This window comes from Condylura cristata, unplaced genomic scaffold (genome assembly GCF_000260355.1).
Source record: "Condylura cristata isolate star-nosed mole 26May11 unplaced genomic scaffold, ConCri1.0 scaffold00004, whole genome shotgun sequence".
Classification (NCBI taxonomy): domain Eukaryota; kingdom Metazoa; phylum Chordata; class Mammalia; order Eulipotyphla; family Talpidae; genus Condylura; species Condylura cristata.
In genome coordinates, this window is record NW_004567105.1 from 9,448,883 (window position 1) to 9,460,631 (window position 11,749).

The 11,749-nt window shown below is 39.2% G+C and overlaps 1 protein-coding gene across 1 annotated transcript in view; it reads left to right on the plus strand.

Annotated features, from left to right (window-relative positions):
* Positions 1-11,749, plus strand: part of SLC41A2 (solute carrier family 41 (magnesium transporter), member 2) — a 58,006-nt gene that overhangs the window by 29,594 nt on the left and 16,663 nt on the right. The window contains exon 7 of the mRNA XM_012735134.1: positions 2,786-2,865. Within this exon, the coding sequence (XP_012590588.1) occupies positions 2,786-2,865 (80 nt within the window). The remainder of the gene's footprint in view (positions 1-2,785; positions 2,866-11,749) is intronic.

An 11,749-nucleotide genomic window follows, 5' to 3' on the forward strand; every position in this document is an offset into this window, starting at 1 on the left:
CACAAAAAATATAAATAGAAAAAGAAGATAATATTAAAGAACTATCCTGGAAACTAGAACAGAAAGCAGAGAACTAGATGAAGGCGAGGAGGCGAATACAGAGAGGAAATTATCAAAGAAACAATACAAGAAAATTTCCCCGAAGTGAAGAAGGATATTGAAAGGATCCACTGAGTACCCAGCATATTGCATTACAGTAGAAAGTACCCAAATAAAAACACATAACCATGAATTCCAGATATTTTGAGAGAGAAAAGTTAAGTATCAGAATCACTTCTAATAGCAACACCAAAGTGATTCTGTCAGAATTCTAAGGAAAAGTATTTTGAACAAAGAATGTGGTCACAGTGACAACTGAATATAAGGATAGACGCAAGTTTCCAGATGTGCGGGACCTTGAAAATTTGCTCTTACAACCCTCTCCTGTAACAATGCCTGTGAATGTGAGGAGATAAAACAGGAAAGGAGATGATGCAGACTTGAGGATCCCATCATAGCAGCATGTGGGTCAATTTTACATAATGCGGACTGCTTTTCTTGGGAAGTTCGGTACAGATCCTATGACATGTTGGGGCTTTGTCACACTGCGTAGCCTAAGACCTGCCATGGAGACAGCAGAGGAGCATGAGTGACAGGGGGTGTCAGGTCCAGAGTGCAAACACCCAGAGGCTCAGGGGCAGGAGGATGTCGCTCAGGAAAAAGGGAATTGATCTTTACCTGACGAAGTTGCAGCTTTCATTAACTCTGTTACACATTTGAGCCTAAGTAAGTGCCTAGAAAATGAAGGAAAATACGATGCAAGAGCAGTAATGCAAGTGAAAGATCTAGTAGGCTTCATAAGTCAGCTTTGAAAGTGATTCCTTTGTTGTTATTGAGTCCATCCTAGAGAATCTGCCAAAAAAGAAAATAGAGCCAGATTGGCAGGATAGGGGGAAGAAGGGAGCCGTGAAGAGACAAAAGTGTGAAGGAAGAGAGACTCACTCCTCATCTGCCATAGCAGGAAGCTAGGAGGTAAATGTTTAAAATCACATTATCAGGAAAGACTGTATTTATAACCATGTTACTTAAACATCGAAAATTAAGTGCCAGAATAGCTAAAGAAGTTGAAAAGGGGTGTTTGTGGGGAGCAGAATCTGTGCGTGGGGTTAAGGACTGTTTTATAAGCTTTGTGGTACTTTCATATGCACATATGTTTGGTAAAAATAAAATTTTATAACAGAAAAGAAAAGGACTTTTATAATTTCAGCCAGTTTTTATTTTTAATAATAAGCTTGTTAAATATGTCTGGGTGGCAACATACCGATAGACTAACTGTCGAAGGCTGAATGCCTTACCTGTGACTCAGTTTTATTTTCTTCTTTTGTGTTTATATTTTCTAATTTTTCTATAGTAAGTTTTATGACCCAAGTAACAAACATTTTAAGCCATATTTTAACAAGTGTTCATGTTATATCTACAGAATGCTTTTTTTTTTTTCCTCAACACATGGCAAGTTTGTCTTACGATGTGTATTTTTAAAATTAAGGCTTAAAGTATTAAAATATTTCCAAAGTTGACTATTTTTGGACTCAGTAAAATGAACTTTTTCATGAGAACCCCTGGTAGTGTAGCTATATTAAGCCATTATTAATTTGTTTTGCTGAAGGATTAAGAAAATAAAGATTTAACAATTTCCTAAGTTAACTCTTTGTGGTAAGAACATTTGTCTTAGTATTTTGACAAGCAGCTCCGTTTTGTGACACAGTTCTCTTTTCTGTAATGTGGATCGCATTTTCCTGGAGGACATAGTAGAATCCCATGCAGTAGGGACTGGCAGTGTTATGTAGGCCGTAGACTCAGATACTAAAGTTAGCCAATGTAGAGGCCTCTGAAACAAGCCAAGGAATGCAAGCTCTGTGAGACCTAGTGAACATGTGGCTGGCCTGCACACTGGCATGCTGGTGTTCAGGCCTGTGTTCTCCAGGTCAGCTCTTTCTGTGGCTCCTGTGCATCATTTAATTTGCCAGTGATGAGCAGACCCCATTACATGCAAACATGCACTAGTCATTCCTAAATGCCCTTAGTTACTTCAGATCCGAGTGGGTACTCTTTAAAAGATTTTTTTGAAATTATAAAGGGTATTACAAATTACTAAGTGCAGAATGGCACAAAAATGACCATCTCTTTCCTGGTCAATCTCACCCCTAGAGATGGATGTTAGTAATTTCTTGTCTGTCCTTCCAGACTTCATTCGCTTACACTCACCCTGTGCTTTTCCTCGTCACGAGTACCATGTCTTGGGGACCAGAAAGCAAGTCCTGAGAAGCAGAGCTCCAGCTCATGCCATGTTTTATTTTTAATGTTTTGCAGTTAACTTTGATTTTTTTTTTACTTTGAGTATTTCCTCATTTTTCTTTCTTTTTTTTTTTTTTAAAGATTTATTTGTGCATATAGAACTGGGGTACAGGCCAGAGACTCAGGAGTGGCGAAAGACTTCACCAGAGACAGAGTGGGGAGCAGAACAGGCAGATCAACAAAGTACACTGCTGAGGGGAGCAGCGGGCGGGTCAGGAGAGGTCTGCCACACCATGTGGTCACCTCCAGGGCAGGCAGGAATCGAACTCATGCGGAAGTGGTTTCAGCTTCTTAGTGCAGTGCTTTAACCCACTGCACCACCAGGGAGGGCCATTTTTCTCTTTTTTAATGCCTAACTATTTTGTTTTTAAAAGTACAAGTGTTTATATGTCAAGAACAAATTAGTGCATGTCCACTCCTCTTCCCTAAGTTATATGATTTTATCTTTCAGCATTGGGGGCCTTATTCTGGACACAACTGTATCTGATCCAAACTTGGTTGGGATTGTTGTTTACACACCAGTCATTAACGGTAAGAATCAAGTGTGCTGTTTCTTTATAATACCAAATCTTTATATATGCCTAGGTCTTACTAGGAATTTTAGGGTTCAGATTTTAAGAGGACCACATTCCTACCTTTCTATTTTCCCTCCAACCCTATTTTGTTGCCCATGGTGGAAGTTACACTCCCTGTTCTCATTATACAGGACACGTTTTTGAAAAGGACTCTCTCGTGATCTTACCACTAGATGTTCATTTAAAAGCAAGTTCATACCTGACTCTTAAGGTCAGTGTGGTATTTCAGGTCTGCATACTTAGGTCCTAGCTGCTATTTATGTGGTTTTGTTGCTCGCTTGTCAAATCGCGTAGTGGAAGTTGAGGTAGATAAGATTCAGGAGCGTTTGAGTCAGTTTAGTCTGATCAGATCTGTCACCTCTCTGCTGAACCCTTTCAAAGCTGCCTCATATTTTTTCTTATCTATAAAATAGTAGTTATACCACTCAAGTTCATGGGGATTTTTGTGTGAATTCAATTTAATAGATCATTTTAATCTACTGGCTTTGGGTTGATGGTCCTTAAATTATATGGTTTAGTATAGTATAAGCCAATAAATTTAAAAGTAATTCTGCTTGGGAGAAAACATGTCACGGGCATACTATAAATATAGTTTTGTATATTTATGTCTAAGGAAGTATGTTACACAAGAGCAAGTTCTCCAAAATTTAATTTTATGTCTAAAATTCTAGTGAACATTTTCATTTTTATGTAGCTTTAGAATGTACCTGAATAAATTTCCCCCATGACCCATTTCTCAGTTTTCTTGGTGCCACCATTTTCCTGTTCACCCTTAAAATCCTGGATCCACTTGATTCAGCCTGGTCCTTTGTCTTTTCATAAGCAGTGACCAACCCTTGTCACTCTGTCCTTTAACAGAATTCACTGTTCATTTATTTATTTAACAAGCATGTCTCAACATTGTCGTCTGCTAATACCTCTCTCCAGCCTTCAGTCAAGTGATAGTAGAGTAGCCTGCTGGACTCACTCCCTGCTCAACACAAATTAAGTTTTTTCTTTAAATATTGTTTTTATTGCGTATGGCTTAAGATGACAACTTAATGGTGGTGTCCTCCTATCTGTCAAATCAAGTTTGAGTCCTGCTAGTGGCTTTTATGCTCACCTCCACTATTGGGTGGATCGGCCTTGATCACTCTAACTAGGTTTCATCATAACTGTTAGAGCTGTGTTGTCCAGCCTGCTGGTGAGAGATTCAGCTGAAATCATGACGAACCCATAAAGAGGAAGGCTTTTGTGAGATTTTCTGTTGTCTCTCCTTGCACAGCAAACAGTGCTGGAGCTTCAGAAAGTGTTCGCATTGAACATCACTGTAGTTACACACTCTACATTACATTCCCAGGATTTCTTTAGAGTTAGAAATTGTATTCAACGTATAGTTTCAATTCCTATTCCTAATCTTTTCTGTTCATTTTTAGATCCATACTTTAAACTGGATTTACCCATTTGGAAAGACCCAAAATTCAAAATCTGAGTTCATTATTTTCCCCTACCCCCAAACCTGCTTTTCCTGTTTGTCTGTCAGTCAGTGGTATTTTATATATCTAGTATAACAAACAGTACACCCCAAAGCCATCACATATTCTCTTTCTCTTAAAGTCTCTACTCTTATCTGCACTTAAAATACTGTTTGAATTAATCTCAACTCTTTGTCTGTATTGTTCCTGCTTTTGTTCAGTATCTTACCTGGGTTCATCTGTATAAGTTACTTCCTGGCCTCTTTTCTTAACCAACTGGACCACTATTTTCCATATTGTTGTTAGAATCACTTTCTAAAGACCAAAGTGGATCTTGTCCACCTTGCTTGCTTAGAGATCACAGCTGAGTTATCTGGGTGATGAAGTACAAATTATTTAGCGTAACCTACCAGTCCCAGCCTGCCCTAAAATCTGCCTCTTCAGTTTCATTTCCCCACAGTCTACCAACTCTTCAACCTTTTATCTTATGGAATTGTCCATGCTTTTTCAAATAGATCAAGTTGCTTCTCTATACAGAACTTTATACCTACTCTTCCCTCTCACTCCCTTTACTTACCAAGTACTGCTCATTAACTAAGGCCCAGTAAGAATGTTACCTCTTCTGCGAAGTAGATATTCAGGCAAGTGAGTTGCTATCTTTTCTCTGACTCTAATGCATGCTTTTATATATAAAGCACTTTTATAATGGCACATACTTATTTTGCATGATAATTTCACTTTTGAAATGAGTAGTGTCTATAGCCTGTTATGATTTGGTAATTGCTGTGTGAATAAATGCATGAGTTAAGGCACATACTTAGTTTTGCTGCTGAATATGTCATTTAATTTGAGGAAATTATCTTGTTTAAGAATTGATCTAAGAATGCAACTTAGATCATAACCAAACCTTTCCTGGAGTTTTCGCAGGTACTTGAGATGTGTACTAAAATAGGCCAAAATAGAAAAAATGGGTCTTCCTGTTTGTATAAACAGATGAGAGGTTGGGTGAAGTAAAAGGGGTGAATATAGGGTGATGGGCGGAAACCACACTTTTGATGGTGATTGTGATGTAAAGTATACAGGTGTGGAATTATAAAGCTGTACACCTGAAACTTATAAAATGCTGTAAACCAATGTTTCCTCAATAAAAACTTATTAATAAAAAAATTAGCAATGATGGCAACATTTATTACTTCCCTTAACTTCTGCTGTGTGTAACTATAAAGAAATTGATTTGTCAACATTTTCTTCTCTTTGGTGTGTTCTAAGATCTCTTTAGATAAGAGTGAGTGTTGAGATAGGGACACTTGAGATATTAAAGGAGGTTAGCCCAAAAAAAGTAATAAAATAAAAGAGGTTAGAGATCCAACGAGTGAATAGTCTGTGGACAAAAGAAAGAAAGGAATTAGAGAGCAACAGTGTGACGGAGGAGCCGAGCTGTGTAGCTAAGAAGTGATTCAAAGGAGACCTCCTGGTTATTAACTCAGAAGTCACTTGGAAGCTCAAGGTTTTTGTTTAATAGAAGTAATGACTAAATAAGTAAAAGGTATAGTCTTAGAATATTGTTGGCAGTAAAAGTGAATGAATTATATCTCACATAGCAACAAGGATGAATCTCAAGTACTTATATAATAGAGAATTCCATTTATATAAAGCACTAAGGCATCATTGGGTATCCACTTATATGCGTGTTAATAGCAGAGAGAAAAGCAAGGCTGTGAAGAACACACTTAAGGACAGTTACTCTGGGCAGGGAAGGGTATGGGGCAGGACAATATGTGTGTTTTATAAAAATAAAATTTTATCTACTAAATATTCAGTGCAAAACAACAAAAATAATGGAAATAACACACTTTTCTCAAATGGTTGACAATGGAAAGGTAGTTACCTTAAGAAGATCATCTGAGGAACTCTTTCCAAGATAGGAACAATGTAGATCTCTTTATCGATGAGACCAAGGCATGCTAGGGAGATTGAGGTTGTGAGAGATGGTGGGTTGTGAGAGAGCAAAGTTCATGAGATGCTAGCCCTCAAAGTGGCATTGGACAGAAGGCGTACCTTACTGGATGCCGCAGGAAGAGAATCCTGGACAGACAAAGCTGGAATTACCAATATTTGCAGTAGAGGGGAAAGATTAAGATAAAGGACCTTATTTACACAAGGACAACCTCAGTCATCCCAAGAAGTGGAAGATTCATTTCTCTAGGAAAATGTTTCCCAGCCTTTATCATGCATGGTGCATGGAGAAAATGGTAATATTCAGAGGGCACCCTGGGGCCAAGGAGGTCACACGTAACTAGAGGCCAGCAGGCTGACCACGCAGCCACTTTGCCTATCTGCCTGCGGGGCTTACGCGATGGGAACCCACACAGCTCACACCTCTAACCCCCTGTGACTAACTGGTTGGGAAGTACTGATCTAAGACAATTTCCTTTTCACTGTCATCACCTAGGGAGCATTTTCAACTTTTTAATCCCTAAATGCGCACTCCCTTGAAATCTTAATATCACATAGATTCTCTGTATCTGTTATGTGCTGTGTGTATGCTGTGCTGTTACAAGATTTCCCCCCTCACTACAAGACTGATTTTTGTCCCCATTAAGAATGTATGATCTAGGATAAAACAAGTAGAAAAATTGGAGATGGTCATTCATAGATTGTTTACAAGCGCATTGGAAGGAAGCAGTGAAGGGTGGTGGTGGGCTTGGGACTCAGAAGATGAATGTGCCCTTATTTAGATGAAGGGTCTTGCTATGCTGTGGTCACTTGCATTTCTTCCCAAAAAATAAGGGAAAAAAATGGAAACTACATTTCCTGTCTGTCTGCATTTCTTGAAACTGAAAGAGTAATTTCTATATGTGGAATTTATTAAGGAGTTAGAAAGGAGCATAGGTGTGTGGAGGTGATTTTAACATGGAAAAATACTAGATCTGTTGTACAGTCAATAAAAGAAAGCTCTTTCCAAGGTAATAATACTGCTTTAATTTAAAAACATAACCAGCAATCTGGGGAGCCCATGGGAAGTTAACACTTTAATTAACTCTTTCATATTAGGTTGTTTATGTTAAGATTTTAGTTATCCATAAAAAGATGCCAGTCTCTTTTGAACGTGTCAATAATTCATTTTATTTTTAGCTTAATGCAGTTGTAGACATCAGTTGTGTCTGTGTTTCCTGGACGATGGGGTGAGTCAGGCCGAGGAGTATAGGGAAGAAGAAAGCCTAAGTTCACCATTTCTGAGGGTTTCTGTGGATCGATTATCACATATACCAGTCTGGACGTAGTAAACAGAAAATGATGAAAGTCCTTCTGCAGAGCTACCCAAGTGCTTCTGTAGAGGAAATGCTAATCATTGTTGAAACATTTTTTGTTTCAAACTCAAGGCAAGTTGCAAGTAGCAGACACGTTCTCAGGGCAATACATTATGCTTTCTGCACTTGTAAGGATTCCATATCTAATAAAATACCAAATAAAACATTATCCCCAAGAGAATTTCCAGCATAAATGGTGATGAACCTACCAGTCATGCCTTCCTGTGGCAAATCTGGCATTGAAGAATGGTTCTGAATGCAGTCTTCCCCTTTGCATTTATTGTAAGTATCTCACTCTCTTTTTTGAGGGTTTTGAGGAGCTATGAAGAGAAATTCTTGGGTGATGACAGGCTATTTTTGTTGGCTTATCCAGAAATTCTTTGTGAAAGTGCTTGTATTGTAGAGTATTAATATGTCCTTCCCATGCCCAGAGCGAAGGAAACAAACATGTTTTTATTTTTGTATGGGTGTAGTATTTTTTTTTATTTTATAATAGTTTATTTTTACATATTTTTGTGCATTTTTCCATCTCAGTTGTAATACCCTTGGGTTTCCCATCACCAGATCACCCGTGTGCCATCACCATAGTCCAGTGCACTTCCCTCCCCTCACTGTTTTGATCTCACTCCCCACTCCAGCCCTGTAAAATGTCTCTGGTATATAGTTGTTCATTATCATTATTTTCTCTCCTGTTCCGTTATACTCCTGCTATGAGAGAAACCATCTAGTATTTTTCCTTTTCTTTCTCGCTTATTTCACTAAGCATGATCTTTTCCAGCTCCATCCATGTTGCTGCAGAAGGCATGTGTTTTGTTTTTTTGTTTTGTTTTGTTTTGGTTGCTGAGTAATATTCCATTGTGTATATGTACCAGGATGTAGTAATTTTTTTTTTAAATCTCTACATGTAACCTCTTTGCATTTCTAGGCTATGTTAACTTACCTCCACTTAGAGATAGTTCCTAGCTTCGTTAATGTGCTAATACCAGATGTGTATCAAATACCTGCCAATTACTCAGTGTTCTGCATGCCTTTTTACTTTAGAAAGTGAGCTCAGATTTCATTACATATCAGGTTGTATATAAGTCACGTACACATTCCCACTTTCAAAAATAGTCATCACTACCCTCTTGTGGAAAATCAATTGAGTAAACAGAAGACAATTTAAATGATTATTTTAAATATGGGCATCAAGTGACTTACTCTCTTTTTTGAAAATGAGAAATGTGAATTAATTGAAAAGCAGCATAGATCCTGTACCTTCTTTGAGCTAGTGCATTCTCCAGCAAGTTGAGTGTCAGAAAATACCCTATCAAGATCACATTATGTATACACATTATTTAAAAGTCACCATGTGTACACCAATGTGCCAGCAACCTGTCCAGCAACTGCTGTTATCTTTCATGCTTGCATTGCTTTATTTAATGTTATCTCTGATGAGGTAGATATTAAGTTAGCCTCAATTTCAGGTTAGAGGACTGTGTATGAGAATACTGAATGTCACTCAGGTCCGCTTGCAAACCCATGTGGTCTGAGCCAGAATCAGCTCCACAGAGAACAGAGCTCTGATTCAGGAGGCTTCATTATTCCTCCTGATCAGCGTGACTTTGTTTCCCTTTTAAACACATTTTACGAGTAATTTGTTTTCTTCTAGGAAATTATTAGAACTCCTTGGAATGCACATTTTAAAACCCTTTTAATGACAAACTCTACTTGAAGTTATCTTCAGCACTTTTAATGCATTTTTTTCCTTGCTAAATGAGAAGGGCATGGAAATTTGATGCTACATTTAGTTTAAGATAGCGTAATTCATTTAAAAAATAAAACACTCAAATCGCTTTATTTTTAGTGTGTTGGTATAAGAAATCAGTGTCTTAGCTTAAAGGAGGGAGACTTCATGCTTTCCTTCTTTTTGTTCCACGACTAAAAAAAAATGTTAAATTTTTATTTTTACAATAAGGACTTGTCACTATTCGAATGTACTGAACTCCAAAATTTCATTACACATCAGGTTGTATATAAGTCACGTACACTGGCATTGAACAGAATCGCTCAGCCTGTATTTCTGAACATATTATATATAACTTCAGAAACTGTTCAGGCTTAAGCTCGCTGAATAGGGTTTCTCCATAGTATGGACCTTACTGCTGGGCACAAAGCGTGACCTCATAAGTGATCCAGAAAAGGACTCATCCTCTAGCGACCTTATATATGAAGGACCAAAAGAGCCAGGCATCTGTTACTTTGCATTCAGACAGCTCAGGTCAACAATTGGTGATCATCCCAGTCGAGGTCTCTTGCGTTCTCTTTCTCTGTGGCGACGTCAAAGCTTTTGACTTGGTACCTAGCTCAGGCATCCTGTTGAAATTATTCTCTAAGGCTTCTTGTTTAAAAATCTCCCTCTCCAGTCAAGTGTGAATCAAATGTAGTCCTGCATGGATTCTATAAGATTTCCTGTTCTTACGATATCATGTTTCTTCCAGACTTACAGTATTTTGCTTTATGTGTCTGGGAGATGTTTCAGTGGGTCTCCATTTAGGATTGTTACAACGTTTCATTGACTTCTTCCTTTATTCAGTATGCTTAAGTCTAGTAATATTCTTGGTTATAGTCCTTTTTCCTGATGTTAATCTTGCCACTCCCACTTTCTTTCATGCACGCTTACATGGTACGGCTTTTCCCATACTGTCAAGCTATTCATATCCACGTCTTTTTTTTTCTTTTTAAAGATTTACTTATTTGTTCATACAGAACTGGGGTACAGGCCAGAGATGTGGAGGGTGAGAGGATTCACCAGAGAGAGCAGAACAGGCAGATCGACGAAGTACACTGCTGAGGGGAGCAGCGGGCGGGCCACGAGAGGTCTGCCACACCATGTGGTCACCTCCGGGGCAGGCGGGGATCGAACTCATGCGGAAGCGGCTTTAGCTTCTTAGTGTTGTGCTTTAACCCGCTGCGCCACCAGGGAGGGCCCATATCCACATCTTTTAATGCATGTCTATCTTTTGCACGCTGTCCTTTAGCATATTGAGAGTAATCATAGCTACTTTGAAGTCTTTGTGGGAGAGTTTTGTCTGTCACTTTGTCAGTTACAACACCTGCATCATCTCCAGCCCCCAACTTCCTCCTTTTGACTGTGTATTTTTATTGAATGCTGGGCATTATATATACAGGAACATGGAACTGGGGTAAATATTACTCGTGCCTGAAACTACCATTTTCTTGTGTGAGTCTTGAGTATGGAAGGCTGAATCTAGTCAGTGGATGAGCTGGTTGCTTTCTCTGTGTGTGGATATTAGAGTGCTGTCTGGTACAGAGGGTCTTTATTGTGGGGCCTGCTACTTAGTGTGAGATCTGGAACGCTGGTCCCTGCAGCGTGGAAGGCTTGCATGCCTCTGCAGCTTTTCCATGGCGGCGGCTGCTGTTTGCCTTTTACTTGGCGCAAGGCAAGGGTAGGGTGTGGGATTCTCTTGCTCTGCCTTCAATTTTAGGCAACCCCTTTGTGCTCTTAGAGGTCGGGAATCAATAGTTGTTCTCCTTTCTCTGTTGACAGTCGAACTGAACTTGATTTGTCAGCAACTGGTAGATTTCATCTACTGCGTCAGCAGCAGACAACCTTTGCTTCTGTTCCTCCTCCAGGGACAACTGACCTCGGCCTGGGCCTGCTTTTCCTAACCCAGGTTTTCCTCTCCTGCCCTAAGTCACTTTTGCTACCTGTGAGGGGTGTGTTCAGAGGCAGGTGGATTTCTTGCCTATGTGCTGCCAGGCTTTTCAAGTCTTCTGCTGGACCTCCCACTGTTTCACAGGCACCCAACAGAGACTTGTGGAAATAGTCCACAAGTGTGTGGAGACACCCCTTTGGTTCAGGGCTCCAGGTGCTCTAAGAAGTTACACCTTTAAAAATTTCAGTTTTTCAGCTGTTTTCTTTTGATTTGCTCTTAAAGCTACTACCCCTCCCTTCTGAACTCCGTAAAAGGAAGAGTCATTTGTTGCCTCATCTCACATGGAGGGACTTTCCACCTCTGGAAAGCATTTCACTTCAGCTTATATTCTTCAAGAGTATATGGGGGGGAGGGGG